The following is a 15731-nucleotide window of genomic DNA, read 5'->3' on the forward strand; positions in this document are numbered from 1 at the left end:
GACCACACAGACCTTTGTTCCACAAAGGAATGGATTGGTGAATTTGTATGGTCCACCGAAAGGACAGGCATTTTAAACCTAGTAGGAAAAAAGGCATTGCCTATGACTAAGGGAAGTTGCAGGAAAATTACTAGAATATTTTAAGGAGTACCAGACTCTTGAGGTTTGTTTCATTAAAGCGCAGCAGTTATGGGGTAGCCTCTGGTTTGGATTTTGTTTACAGGGGATGACTGTTTTTGTTTTTGTTTTTTGTTCCCCCCCCCCCCCTCCTCCTTTCAAGTAAATCTTGAACACAATTTTTGTTTTTTGGATATGGAGTTGTGTTGGCTGCTTCAGTTAGTACTTGGGTGTGATAGTACCACAAATCTTGAGTGCAGTAAGGAACCGTAGCAAGGACCATAAATGACTGGTCTCTGCTCTGGGGTTGATCTTTCAGGAAGCAGTGCAGAAATATGAAGAGGTGCTTCACAACTTGGAATTTGCTAAGGAGCTCCAAAAGACCTTTTCTGCTCTCAACCAAGATGTAAGTAGCTTTTATTAGCTTGTTTTTAAATGCCATTACATGCAGAGACTGTTATTGGTCTAGTAGTCTATATTGAGAACAAACTTGTGTCCAAAGAGATGGATTTTTAAAATATAAACAAATTTGATTGCTGAGGAACTGTTCACAAACAGCTGACTGTAGTTTTACTAAACCCTTTCACCTTTCATCCTTTATTGCACCTTGTTGCTTCTGGTCTTCACTTTCTGTCCATTCACTTGCTCAAGCAGTAAGTTGTCATTGCTCAGGGTAGATGCCTTGATGGCAGTGGTGCAACATGCCTGCACAATAAATCTGCATTGTCTGCACTAGAAGCAAATGTCTGGATTTCAATGCAGAACAGAAGCTGTTTGATACATGGATATTTCATCACCATATTACCAGAAGTTCCTAAAAAGGACCGCAATTTTTAATACTTAAATCTGACTTGAGATTAAGTGTTTGGGTTTACATCCATTTTTAAAATGGATATCTCTGTAAGAGGTTTTCATGTTTGAGTCCATTGGTTGGAAATTTTCCTCCCCATTTCAAATTTCTCTAAGTGGGTCAGATGGCAACACTTTCACTTCCTAACTCAAACTATTCAAAACTTTAAAATTGTCAGTAACGCTTCATAACAGTAAATACAATACACTAAATTGTTTTAAACAGTACTTAAAAGTGATTTATTGTCAAATCCCTGGCTTCGGTGCATGTACAGTAGATGTATAACAGGGACGTCAAGCTCCATTTCATCATGGGTGTTGGCAGAACGATGGTTGCACTTAAAGGGCCAGTTGTATCTTTAAGACTAGATATCCAGAGCATGTTCCCATGGTTAGAAGTTGGTCCCCAAGCCTCCCTTGCATCAGTGACCAACCCCCCCCCCCCCTTACCTTTTTAACTCAAAGTTCTGTTCTTTCTGCTGCCACCTGCTGAGATGGGGGCAGAGTCTAGCTTCTATGTGGCTGCAGGAGAGGTGCAAGGGCCACATGAAATAGCCTGGAGGGCTGCATTTGGCCTGCAGGCCTTGTTGACACATGATTTAAAGTCGTGCCCTTACACAATGTGCCCCCTGTAAAAATGCTAGATTTGAGGTAAAAAAAAAATCTGATTACCCAATTTTCCACCTATAGTAGGATCAGTATAATTCAGTTAACTGAAATCTTTAAAGGGGAGAAAAAAAAACTTACCGTATATACTCGAGTATAGGCCGACCCGAGTATAAGCCGAGGCCCCCAATTTACCCCCAAAAAACTGGGAAACCTATTGACTCGTGTATAAGCCGAGGGTGAGATATGCCTGTCCATCCCTGTGTGTGTGTCCATCCATCCATCCATCCCTGTGTGTGTGTGTGTCCATCCCTCCATCCATCCATCCCTGTGTGTGTGTCCATCCATCCATCCATCCCTGTGTGTGTGTGTGTGTGTGTGTGTGTCCATCCGTGTGTGTGTGTGTGGCCTTGTGTGTCCAGCCTACCTGTGTCCTGAGCCTCCGTCCGGTCCCGAGCCTCCGTCCGGTCCCGTCCCGTCCCGAGCCTCCGTCCGGTCCCGTCCCGTCCCGAGCCTCCGTCCGGTCCCGTCCCGTCCCGAGCCTCCGTCCGGTCCCGTCCCGTCCCGAGCCTCCGTCCGGTCCCGTCCCGTCCCGAGCCTCCGTCCGGTCCCGTCCCGAGCCTCCGTCCGGTCCCGTCCCGAGCCTCCGTCCGGTCCCGTCCCGAGCCTCCGTCCGGTCCCGTCCCGAGCCTCCGTCCGGTCCCGTCCCGTCCCGTCCCGAGACTCCGTCCGGTCCCGTCCCGTCCCGAGCCGAGACTCCGTCCGGTCCCGTCCCGTCCCGAGCCGAGACTCCGTCCGGTCCCGTCCCAGGATCACCGCTCTTCGTCGGCGCCCATTCCCCTTTTCAAATGCCGCGCCTCCCTGTCTGTGATAGGCGGAACACAATTTCCCAGCAGCCTGTGTTCCGCCTATCACGGACATCGTCTCATCCTCGTCCGTAGTACGAGGATGAGACGATGTCGGTGATAGGCGGAACACAGGCTGCTGGGAAATTCAGTGTTCCGCCTATCACAGGCGAAGGCGGAGCCGGAGGCGCGGCTTTTGAATTATAGAATGGCCGCTGTCTGTCTGCTCGACACGCTGATCGAGCAGGCAGACAGCGATGACTCGAGTATAAGCCGAGGGGGGCACTTTCAGCCTCAAAAAAGAGGCTGAAAATCTCGGCTTATACTCGAGTATATACGGTATAATAAAATGGTTGCACAAATATGCACACCCTTAATACTATGAGGTGCCTTTTTTGACATTCAGCCTTTTTGAGGTAGGAGTTTTTTTTAGCATGGCACAACTTGCCTTGGAAGCCTTTGTCTGCTCTACTCTGAAAAAGCGCTCCAAATTTGATTCAGGTGCAGGCACTGGCTGGGCCATTCCTAAACTCATCTCTAACAAAGGATCAAAGGAATCTAATTTTCTCAAGGCATCTTTCAGGATGGCACACCTGAGATAAAAGGCTCCTCCCTACAGGAACGCAGTCAATTGACAGCTGTTTTAAGTCCCCATCCTTCCCCTTGATCCTCAGTTTTTTGATTTTCTCCCTACACAGCGAAACTTTTTTCCAAATGACCCGAAGCCTAGGGCTGGTGGTCTCCCCCCTGGGAGCCGGACCACAAGCTTGGGAAGCCTCTGGGTCTGGTAGGATATGTTTGGCCTTCCTGGGGGGTTCCCCTATCTTTTCCTCAAGGGGGGCAGCAGAAATTGGAAGAGTCCCCCTGAGAGCTGAAGGACCCTGGGTACAGTGGTGTACCCAGAACTTCAGAGGCCATTATCTTGTCTCCCTTCCTTACCTGTCCAGGTGGCTGTTAAGATGGGGGTGCTGGCCATTGGTTCTTTCCAGGGGTTTGTGTCCCGGACTCCTGGGCCCCCGGTAGCTCGCATGGGCTGCTGGAGAGGGCGCGGCAACAAGCACCAGCATCATTTTCAAACTTTGGGAAAATGGCGCCTGTGTTCTTGCCTGGGAGGGAAGGCTGAGAGTCAGCAGGAGCTAGCACCCACATCCTCCTTCTGCTAGACTGAGGCGGCACCAGTTCACTACAGTGGATGTCTGCCTAAACCACCATGGGAATGAGGAACGGAAGGCATCCCCCAACCCCCCCCCCCCCCCCATGTGTATATACTGACTGGTACAGTGCAGGACACAGCCTAACCTTGCACCTCCCTATGGGGACAGCAGTTGGGGGGGCACTTTGGCGGCTATCCTCCTTGTGTGTGTGTGTGTGTGTGTGGACAATAAGGATGGAAAAGCAAGCCCAGTGGCTGTGGCAAAAGGAGAAGATAACAGCGAGTACTTTCCTTTGCCTTGGGAATTTAGCTGCAAAATCCCCAATTCCAGCCAGAGGGTTTCTGGGCATTTTGAGATAATCTCCCCTGGGGTCTGGATTCAAATAGCCCAGAAGCTTCTGCTAAAAACCAGCCGCAGCTTTCTTGCATCAGAGACGCTGTGTGGCGGACAGGTGGTGCAGAGGAACGAATGCCTAAACCACCTCAGATGGGAAAGAGGGTAGATAAGGCATTGCTCCCCCTTCCCCATGTGTATATAGTGACTGATGCATTGCAGAACCTGGGGTCGGGATACAAATAGCCCAGATGCTACTGCTAAAACCACCAGCCACAGCTCCCTCTTATAGCAGAGACACTGGTTATCGCAACAGTAGGTTGCCAGCCTCCCTACATGCCCAGTTGTGGTATATTAGTAGGGAAGAATATGGGGTACAGAGGGGACCTGGTAGATACAAAGTTACTTACAGGCCAGGTATAACACTGTACAAGTTATTGGGCAGTGGTTGGTGGATTCAGAAGCGCCCCTGGTCAGCATGTGCACTAGGTTACTGGCCCTATTATCCCAGCAGCTAGGAATCTGAAATTGCTTCAAGATGCTTAAAAGCTGGCCTAACATTCAACGATGGAACCAAGCTTCTGTGTGGCACAGTAAGGGTTCCCATGTGACAGATCCTCCTTTTGGGGGTTGCTTGCTACAGGTGAAGGCGTCCTATTTTGCTAAAGGTTTCGCTGACGTTGGCTTGTCTGTTTTTTTCCCTTCCTTCTTCTCTCCTTCTCTTGCCTTAGGCTCTGCCCAAAGAACCAGAGAGGTCAGGGGGGAAGAAGAGATGTCCTTCATGTATGAGTAAATTAAAAGGATGGTATAAGCCCCTTTGTAAACCATGCATAGACAAATTGGTCTATAAGGAAGCTACGGGAGCTTGTAAGGATTTGATTTCTGGAGTACAGAAAGAAATGGAGTAAATCAAAGCAATGTTAGCGAACCTTGAAACCCCAAAACCAGCCGCAGTTCCCTCTGCTTCCACCCCAGTAGAAGGTGACGAATCAGGAGGAGGAACTTGATTCTCTGGATGGCCTAAGTGAGGCGGCATCATCCAGAGATGTTCCTGTTCAAGGGTCAAGCTCTCCCAGATACAGGCTCTCACTCGAGGAGGTTGATGCCTTACTGGGGGTAATTTATGAGACGCTCGAAATCAGAGAGGAGCCAGTCTCCCTGTCCTTGCATGACCGGATGTATCAGACCCTAAAAACAGATTCAGTTAGGGTCTTTCCGGTTCATAGCACACTGATAGATTCAATCAAAAAAATGGGAGGAGCCAGAGTTATTTTTCCCTAAAAGCATGAAGCGGAGATTCCCCTTCAGCGAGGACCCCTCTTGTGTTTGGAATAAAGTGCCCAAGGTAGACGCAGCTTTTTCCCAGTGTGCAAAGTCAACAGATCTCGCCTTTGAGGACATGGGTGTTCTAAAGGAACCCATGGATAAAAGGATGGAGGTACTATTAAAGAGGTCATGGGAAGTAACCATGAATAACTTAAAACCTGCAATGGCCACGACAATAGTGGCTCGCAACTTGGAGGTCTGGCTGGAACAATTACAAGGCCATTTGGAAGGGGGTACCTCCAGAAAGGAAATTCTGGATTCCCTTCCTATGCTACATAAAGCAGCAGGTTATATAGCAGATGCCTCTGCGGAGTCTGTTAAATTGTCAGCCAGGACCGCTGCCCTCGTAAATTCATCTCGCAGGGCACTTTGGCTGAAGTCTTGGTCGGGAGACTCGGCCTCAAAAGTGAGGTTATGTGGCATCCCCTTTGAGGGAGACCTTTTTGTTCGGGCAGGACCTTGAGAAAGTCCTGGACCGTACTGCGGACAAGAAGGCCTTTCCTGTCAAATCTAAAAAGACTACAGGTAAACGCTTTTCGTCCTCAAAGGCAGGGACAGTCACAAGGACAGACCTCTAAGGAGTCAACCCCTAAAACAGTGGATGGGAGGAAAACAGAAAAGCAATCTCTTTTCCTCTTCTAAAAAAAAAACACTAAATCCCAGTGACACGGTTCCTGTGGGGGGCAGACTGGGGCGGTTCCTCCCACAGTGGGAAGACGCTACCCCAAATCCTTTTATTCTGAGGATCATTAGGGAGGGTTACAAAATACAGTTCAAACACATCCCACCTGCAAGAATGTGTCTGACCAAGCCTCCCAAAGTCCCCCAGAAAGCGACAGCTTTGCTGTCGCAAATTGGCGATTTAATAGATCAGAAGGTTCTAGTGCCAGTTCCGCCACAGGAAATAAATCACGGTTTCTATTCACACGTGTTTGTAGTAAGGATACTGTCAGGCAAATTCCGCTTGATCTTGAATCTGAAGTTACTGAACAAGTGGGTAACTTACAAGAAATTCCGGATGGAAACAATTTTTACAGTGAGATCAGTACTCCCTCCAAATTGTTTCATGGCCTCTCTCGATCTAAGGGACGCGGATCTACACATCCCGATTCGAGAAGACTCTCAAAAGTATTTGAGGATAGCGATTCTTTGGGGAAGTCAGATTCCATACCTCCAATTCAGGGCTCTGCCATTCGGTCTGTCTTCTTCCCCCAGGATATTCACCAAGGTCCTGGCAGAAGCATTGGCTCCCCTAAGACTGAAAGGGATCGCTGTCATACCGTGCTTGGACGACCTTTTTATTCTTTGCCCCCTCAAAGCTCCAACTGCAGGGAGATCTGAGGGTAGCTATCTTTTGCCTAAAAAGGCTGGGGTGGTTGATAAACCAAGAAAAGTCGCACCTGATACCAACACAGGCCATACAGTATGTAGGTTTTCTGGTGGATTCAGTGTCACAGAAAGTCTTCCTCACAGGGGAAAAAGTGGAAAAGGTGAAAGATGGTAACCTTCTTGCAGTCCAATCAGACAATTTTGGTCAGCTATGGCAGGGTTGGGCCTATTAGTGGCAACAATCCCTGCAGTTCCTTGGGCAAGAGCTCATTTCAGGTGTCTCCAGGCCAATATTCTGAGCAGCTGGGACAGGACACGAGTCCCTGGACGGGACTATCCATCTATCCTCAAAGACCAAAAGGTCTCTTTGGTGGTGGAAGAGAGAGGAGAACCTAGTACGGGGTCTATGGTGGTCTCCTCCAGTGTCTGTTCGCATCACCACGGATGCCAGTGCTTGGGGCTGGGGGGCCCACTTGGGGTCGAAAGTAGCCCAAGGATGCTGGGGGAAGACACAGTCCCAGAGGTCAGCCAATTGGAGGGAGTTGCAGGCAGTCTGGGAAGCCTTAAGGGTGTTTGCCAGGGATCTGAAGGACCACCATGTACAGGTCCTCTCGGACAGTATAGTGGCGGTTTCCTACCTAAACAAGCAGGGAGGAACAAGATGCCCGTCCTTGATCAAGCTAACAAGTACGATCATGCATTGGGCAGAAGAAAACCTAAAATCGGTTTCAGCGGTCCATCTAAAGGGGGTGGACAACCACCTGGCAGACTTTCTGAGTCTACACCGGGTGTACGAATCAGAATGGTCACTAAACAGGGAGATTTTCCAGCTGTTAGTGCGCAAATGGGGTCTTCCGGAAGTGGACTTGTTCGCCAGGAAAGCGAACACCCAGGTCCCAGTATACTTCTCCCTAGAGAGGGAGGCAGGGGCAAAAGGGATAGACGCTTTGGCACAAAGCTGGGCATTTCACATTTGCTACGCCTTCCCCCCATTCAAGCTAATTCCTCTAGTCCTGGGGAAATTTTTGCAGGAACGGACCACATTGATACTAGTGGTTCCGTATTGGCCGAAGAGACCATGGTTCTCGATGCTGCTGGGCCTGACAGACGAACCTCCCCTCATACTGCCGCACATACGGCAGCACAGTGGTGTAGTGGTTAGCACTTTCACCTAGCAGCAATAGGGTTGCTGGTTCAAATCCCGACCACAACACTATCTGCCTGGAGTTTGCACGTTCTCCCTGTGCCTGCGTGGGTTTCCTCCGGGTACTCCGGTTTCCTCCCACACTCCAAAGACATGCTGGTAGGTTAATTAGACCCTGTCCAAAAAAGAATTGGCCATAATATGTGTATGTGTATGTCAATGTTGTAAGTGTGTCGGGACTCTACAGGTTAAAGGACCGCATAAATAGCTGCAGATGGACACCGGTGGCAAGAAATAGCGCCCAGAGGCGATTCAGTTCGTATAGGTAGCGCTATATAAGTCATTCATTCATTCATTCATTCATTCACTGCCCGAGAGAGAGGATCTGCTGTCCCAGGGTCCAGTTCTGTTACCAGAACTGCAGACCCTAAAGTTATCGGCCTGGCGTCTGAAGAGAGTCTCTTGAGGTCTAAGGGACTCTTGGATAGGGTAATTAAAACACTTTTCTAGTAGAAAGAAGATAACCCAAGCAATTTATGTTAAGTACTGGAAAGTTTTTTGTTCATGGTTGGACACTAAAAAGGTGTCTAAGTATCCCAACAGTCTTGGAATTTTTTTCAAGACGGTGTGGATAAGGGACTGGCCATTAGTACCTTAAAGGTACAAATTGCGGCCCTGTCTGTTTTTTTTGGATCAACCTCTGGCGGTAGACCCGCTAGTTAGCAGGTTCTTTAAGGGGTTGACCAGGATTAAACCTGTTCCTTTCAAAATTTTACACAAATGGGACCTGTCAATTGTGTTACAGGGATGGGTAAAAAAGTCTCTGGAGGAAGAACCTTCCTTGAGATGGATCACGCTTAAAACGGTGTTCCTAGTGGCTATTTCCACAGCCAGACGCATTAGCGAGCTTCAGGCACTTTCGGTGAAAGCAGTTTTTACAAATTTTTGAGGATAGGCTGGTGTTGCGCATGGACCCTGGGTTTTTACCCAAAGTAGTGACAAAGTTCCACAGAACACAGGAAATTGTTTTGCCTTCGTTCTGTGGGTCTCCCACTAATCCTAAGGAGGTAGAGTTTAGCCAACTGGATGTGAGAGCCTGTGTCTTACAATATCTGGAGATGTCAAAAAACATTAGAAAATCAGATGCATTATTTGTTTTACATGCGGGTAAAAAATTGGGGTCACAAGCTTCAAAAAATACAATTGCAAGGTGGATCAAACAAGCTATTGTAGAAGCCTACAAAGAAATGAATGGAATGTCCTTTTTCCCCCCATGGCTCACTCCACACGGGCGCTATCGACCTCATGGGCAGAGCGAGCTGGAGCAACACCAGAACACATTTGTCGAGCAGCAACTTGGTCAAGCTACTCTACGTTTATGAATCATTACAGATTGGACCTTATCTCAGCGCAAGACCAGGCGTTTGGGAGAAAGGTCCTTCAAGCGGTAGTCCCCCCCCCCTAATCTGGTAAGTTCTCGTTGATCCTCTCTAGTGCTGTCCTGGACAGACTAGAGAAAACGAGAGTTAGACTTACCGGTAACTCTGTTTCTAGGAGTCGTCCAGGACAGCATGGATTCCCTCCCTATATGCTGTTATAATGCTGGACAAGTGTTTTTGTCGTTACAGAAGCCGTTTCCAGGGAAGTTCTCGTTTACAAGACTGAAGGGGAAGGGACGGAGACCGCCCTTTAAAGATCTGGTTTGTGTTTCCTGCCTCTGGAGGTGGAGCCTATCTCTCTAGTGCTGTCCTGGACGACTCCTAGAAACAGAGTTACCGGTAAGTCTAACTCTCGTTTTTTGTTGGTTTGGTCTACAATCCACTTAGTGGCAGATCTAAAGGCGATTTACCATAGATCGCTTCCTACATCCTTTTAATTGAGGCTTTTCTGTGCAAACCTATGCAAGAGCTACATGATTGCTTGTTTGAAGCCTGCAAGTAGCTATTTACCCAGGCTAAATTGGTAACCACCTCTTCTCCTTAAATTGGTCTCTAGGGCTGGGCTCATTGAGACTTTAGTTGCTAATCAGCCCCTCTTGGGTATGAGTTGGCTAGCATTTGCTCAGTCTATGGAGGTAAGGTAGGACAACGACTACTATAGTAGGATGTCCAACAATTTTAGGATTTGTTCCTTCACTGGGGTGAAGGTTTAGTATCTACAGCCAGGCTATGCCTATGAAATTGCCTGTTGGTTATTTCATAAAGGGATACAGCATGACTCCTTGGCTGCACACCAGTAGACCTCAGTGAAGGTTTGTCCTTGCTGGGATGTTTTTGTGGCACAGCAGAAATGGGCATTGAGATTTGTGACATCTCTGCTCATAAGGGCTATATTACTGTACATCAGAAATGCACTGCACTGGAGCTTGTTTGGTGCCCTTTATCTTAAATGTACTGCTTTGTTTGGCTACAGATCAGAAAAATACAACAGTGATGATGGTCTGCACTTTCTGGTTTTGTGCTGCACAGCAAGAATGCGCATCATGGAGTCTGGTGACATCTCTGCTCCTAATGGTTATATTGCTGCACATCAGACATACACAATGGTCTGTCTTTGGGGCTTTGTGTCCTGTATTACTGCCTTGTTGGTTACTTATCAGAAAGGCATCAGTGAAGTTTGATGGTCCTGATTTGTTGGGCTGCATAGCAGAAATACAAATTGAACCTGAGCTTGGGGTAGTATTTATACTGCTTTGGTAATTGGTGCAGCATCGCAAAGTGGAGTTGTGCCGATTCAGACAGTGCTATTAACAGCAATGGCTGCCGAGTTTAAGCATGCAATTTGACATGTTGAGTCTCATGACAAATCCTTTCAATATGGATGTGCTATATCTATTCAGAATTGTTATATTGTTGCACATCAGACATATACAAGATTGAGGTCTGTGGGGTTTTGTGTCTTGTATTATTGTCTTATCAGAGAGGCAGCAGTGAAAATTGATGGTTCGGTTTTGTTGGGCTACATAGCAGAAATACAAATTGAACCCCTGCCAGGGGAGTAGTATATATACTGCCTTTGGTAATCCATGTAGCACCACAAAGTGGTGTCGTGCTGATTTTAGCCATGCGATTTTGACATGTTGAGTCACATGCCAAATCACTTCAATATGGATGTGCTATCTCTCTTCAGAATTGTTTCTTTATCGTACATCATAGGACACAGTCTCGTAATTACTTGGTGGGTTATAGGCCTACCTTCAGGTGCTGACACTGGTATAACCAATACAGGAAGTTGACTCCCCCCCTATATAACCCCTCCTCCTTCCAGGAGCACTCAGTTTTTTCGCCAGTGTCTAAGGTGTTGGTCACGAGTGAAGATGTGCTCTGCAGAGCTCCAGGAGGGATCCATGCTGGATTTAAAGAAACTTCCAAAATCAGATCCATCCTCGCTACTGAGGCCATAGGATGGTACCTGGACCTCGATGCAAGAACGAAGTTTTGCCTGTAATGCTTCTCTTTGAGAGCTGGACCCTAGGAACCAGGACTTTTTGGTCTTGCTACATTTCCTAAGTTGTCCTGATGGGTGCTATACAAGGCCCAAAGGAGCGGAACCCCTTTTAAAAGGGTCCCAGTCTTTGAGCGTGTTTAAACACAGCCCGCCGTGATGGGTGAAAGTTGGATCTGTCTGTTAAATCAGCAGTGTCCTGCAGCGAGGACAAGGTAAGGGAAGAAGCTTTGCTTTTTCCTTCAATATACCTTATAAATGTCTCCTCTATAAGGAGTAACTTACACTACCTATGATGTCTTAGTGCAGCTCTGTCTCAAAACATGTGTGGCCCCAGCGGCAGAGGGGGTTCTTAAATAGATCTTGTGGGATTTGACAAATACAGCAGTTGCTAATACAGAGATGTGTATAAACTTCTATACGGGCAGTGGCTGATTGGTTGACGCAGCTGCTTTAGCTGCATGGTTTAATTACAACTTGGCACTTCAACCTAGTAACATTGGGAAATGCCCTATGCTTCTGTGGTTTTCAAAAAACTATATCTGCTGACAGAACCCCCCCCCTCCCCTTCCCCTCTTCCCTTGTAGAGGTGTATAGTACATTCGCTTACTTTGTGTTGGCCATTTGGGTCCCTAGCAAGGCCTGAGAATGCAGAGGGGCATGTCCGCAAGGTCACGTGACGCTGTGTATGGATGTAACATCCACACACAGCACTTGCTGCATAGCTGAGGGGAATCGCTGAGGATGCCAATCAGGTTCCACCAGAGGCTTTATATCGCACACATTTCAGAAAGTTTTTTTTAACTGAAGAGAGGCAGTCTGTCGCACTAAGACACCAGAGCGCTGGGTATGTAAGGGTATAAATGGGCATTTCCAGACAGAGGTGACTGAAGATGCATTTTCCTCTGCCTTGCAAGGCTTAGAAGGAAGATTAGTAGCTTTAATCACATCCTCCATCCAGTGTATAGGAAGAGTCCTAGGTCCCCTCCCCCACCTTAGACTCTTTACAGTCAGTGGAGGGTCCAAGAGAATTATGGGGACAGGATGGAGGTATTGCCCTCAGATGATCGGGAGGAAAGACATGCGATTATTTCTCTGCAGAAGAAACCATACTTTAAGTTCCCAAGGATCCCTACTTCACAATCTGAAGTACAGAGGCTTGCAAAGATAGTTCGCTCTACTTGCATGCTACACCTAATAGTTGGCTGAAGGGCCGTTCTTTGAAGCCTTTACAGCCTTTTCATGCATTTCCCGTCCACGCATTACTAAAAAAGCTTATTTATACCGAATGGGATCATCCGGATAAGCATTTTTTTCCCTTCCAAAGAGACTCGCAAAGCTCTATCCTATGGAAGAAAGTTCCAGCAGTTGACGCTGCGATTTTCAATGTGGAAAAAAAAAATGTATTTTTTTTTCCAGTGGACAATGCGCTTATGCTTAAAGATCCAACAGATAAGAAGTTGGAAGGTCTGTTAAAATCCCTTTTCTTAGCAGGTACTGTTGCTCAGCTTGCAATTGCAGCTATAGGCATCTGTCAGTCCTTAAAGGACCAGTTCACAGATTCTTTCAGATGAGCTCCCTGCACAACAAGCACAGGAACTGGCCGAGCTACCTAAAGCATTGCTTTGCTGTAGACGCAATGAAGGATTCTATTCAGGCATCACGCCTTGCGTTTGTACTTGTACATATGCGAAAAACCCTTTGGTTAAAGGGTTGGTCAGCTGAGACGCCTTCTAAGAACCTTATAAATAGTTTCCCCTTTAAGGGAGAACGATTATTTGACGATGGTTTGGATAAATGCATTGAATTTCCAGCGGAAATGGTACTTTTGCCAGTCAAAAGAAAATATAATAGTCTTTCATTTAAACTGTTTGGCCTCTGCCATCAGACCAGGCATAAAGGAAGACCTGGGGCTACAAGTCTGCAAAGCAGAATACAAGACCTCCTTATGAAGAGCCATCTCCCCTCACCAAGGTGGGGGGGGGGAGGACTTCTGATGTACTCACAAGTCTGGCAAAGGGAGATTCAGGACAAATGGACTCTCTCCAGTGTCTCTAGGATACAAGCTAGAGCTTTGAGTTTCCACCATCTCATTTTCTGAGATCAAATGTTTCCAAGGATCCAGGGAAAAGGCAATCCCTGTTGCAAGCATTAGACCGATTTATTGGCTCAAGGGTTGATCAGACGGATTCCCAAACAAGAGCAAGGTTTGAGGTTTTACTCAAACCTAATTGCGGTGCCAAAGCCAAATGGGGATATCAGACCAAGTCTAGATCTACGTAATCTAAATCTGTTCCTGGAAATCCGCTCCATTTGCATGGAGTCAATCAAGTCAGTCGTTTCCATTCTGCAAGGAGAAAAATTTCTGGTGTCAATCAACATCAGAAATGCATAGCTGCTTGTCCATATATGTCCTCTTCACCAGAGGTTTCTGCGGTTCTAAGTAGAACAGAAGCATTTTCAGTTACTAGCCTTGCCCTTTGGGCTTGCTACAGCACCTCTGGTATTTACTAAGGTATTGGCCCCACCTCTAGTAAGGTTTGCTTGAAGCAAGGTGTAGCCATCACAAGCAGTTACCTGGAAGGTTTGGGTTGGATTCTCAACCTAAAGAAATCCTCCTTAAAGCCACTAAGAAGGCTGGAGTATCTGGGCCTGATCATAGATACAGCCCAGAAAAGGGGTGTTCTTGCCTCCCGCAAAGATCAGCTCCATACAGGAGCTGGTGAGGATGATCAGGTCGAAGAGAAATCCTTCAATTCGCCTTTGCACGAGGTTGTTAGGGAAGATGTTGGCTTAATTCAAAGCAGTTCCCTATGCTCAATTCCATTAGAAACTGAAAGCAGTATTCTGTCTGCTTGGAACAAAACGATTCAAGCTTTGGACTTGCCAATGTGGCTGTCCCCATGAGTGTCCCAAAGCCTCGGTTACTATCTTGGAACCTGCTGAAAGTCCTTCAGATCAATTATCTGGAAGGTAGTAATGACAGATGCCAGCCTTTCAGGCTGGGGAGTAGGAGCCTTGCCCATCGGCAGTGTATCTGGCTGTAGAAACCTGCACCTCCAGGTTAAAGAATTGTCCTGCCAGGATCCAGTCTGACAATGCCACAGCTGTGGCATATCTCAATCACAAGGGGTCACCAAGAGTCTCTCGGCTCAAAGGTGAACCAGATTCTAACTTGGACAGAAGAGAATGTCCCATGCCTATCGGCAGTTTTCATTCCGGGAGTAGAGAATTGGCAGGTGGACTATCTAAGTCGCGGGCAGTTATTCCCAGGAGAATGTTCTCTTCACTCCAAGGTGTTTCAGGCTGTTTGCCAAAGATGGGGCACTCCAGACGTAGACCTTCTAGTGTCCAGATTCAACACTAAGCTAGTCAACTTTGCATCCAGGACCAGGGGACCCACTCGCATACGGAACAGATGTGTTGGCGACCCCGTGGGATCAGTTTTTACTGATCTATGCACTTTTCCCCAATTCAGTTGCTACCTCAAGTTCTTTGCAGGATCAAGCTGGAAAGAAAATCGGTAATACTGGTAGCACCAGCATGGCCCAGAAGGTCATGGTACGCAGAGATCGTAAGGATGGCAGTGGAGGGTCCAGGGCTCTTCCCACTAAGGCCAGACCTGCTATCTCAGGGGCCGATATTCCATCCTACTTTACAAATGCTAAATTTAACGGCTTGGCTATTAAGACCCACATTCTGAATAAACGTGGGCTTTCCAGGTCGGTTATCTCTACTTTGATTAATGCTAGGAAGCCAGCTTCTAGAGCTATATATTATAGAGCCTGGAAAGCTTATGTTTCCTGGTGTGAGTCCAAGGGTTGGTACCCTCGGAGATATATCGTAGGCAGAATTCTTACCTTTCTACAATTAAGCGTAGAGATGAAGTTGGCCCTGAGTACTATTAAGGGCCAAGTCTCCTCAGCCTTATCAATTTTTATTTCAAAGACCGCTTGCTATGCATTCTTTAGTCCAGGGTTTCATGCAAGGAGTGCTGTGGATTAATCCGCCAGTTAAATCACTCTTAAGCCCTTGGGACTTAAAGTTTTTGTCAGTGTTACAAAAACAGGCATTCAAACCGTTGCAGCATGTTCCCTTAGTCCTTCTGACTAGGAAGCTGATATTTTCGTTTGCTATTTTCTCAGCAAGGAGGATTTCGGAATTGGCTGCTCTTTCTTGTAAGGAGTCATATTTGATTATTCATGAGGACAGAGTGGTGTTACACCCTCGTCCAGGTTTTTTGCCAAAAGTGGTTTAAGGCTTTCATCTGAAGATATTGTCCTGCCACAGTTTTTTCCCAAGACCTTGTTCCAGGGAAGAAAGGTCACTACATTGTCTTGATGTAGTGAGAGCAGTGAAAATGTATTTAAGAAAACTGCTCCAATTCGTAAGACTGATGTCTGTCTTCTGCCAGAGGGTCCTAAGAAGGGACAGGCAGCATCAAATCCACTGTTGCTAAGTGTATTTGGCAAGTTATAATTCAAACTTATGATTTTAAAGAGAGATTCCCCTTTTCAAGTTAAGGCGCACTCTACCAGTGTGGTTGGTGCTTCTTGGGCGGTGCGTCACCAGGCCTCCAGGTCT

The 15731-nt window shown here is 47.0% G+C and overlaps 1 protein-coding gene across 1 annotated transcript in view; it reads left to right on the top strand.

The window, feature by feature from the left end:
- Window positions 1–15731, top strand: part of CAPRIN2 (caprin family member 2) — a 125028-nt gene that overhangs the window by 28463 nt on the left and 80834 nt on the right. The window contains exon 3 of the mRNA XM_077469014.1: window positions 437–523. Coding sequence (XP_077325140.1) covers window positions 437–523 — 87 coding nt within the window. The remainder of the gene's footprint in view (window positions 1–436; window positions 524–15731) is intronic.

This window comes from Lithobates pipiens, unplaced genomic scaffold (genome assembly GCF_037356315.1).
Source record: "Lithobates pipiens isolate NorthernLeopardFrog02 unplaced genomic scaffold, aLitPip1_a1.2 Scaffold_8, whole genome shotgun sequence".
Lineage (NCBI taxonomy): Eukaryota > Metazoa > Chordata > Amphibia > Anura > Ranidae > Lithobates > Lithobates pipiens.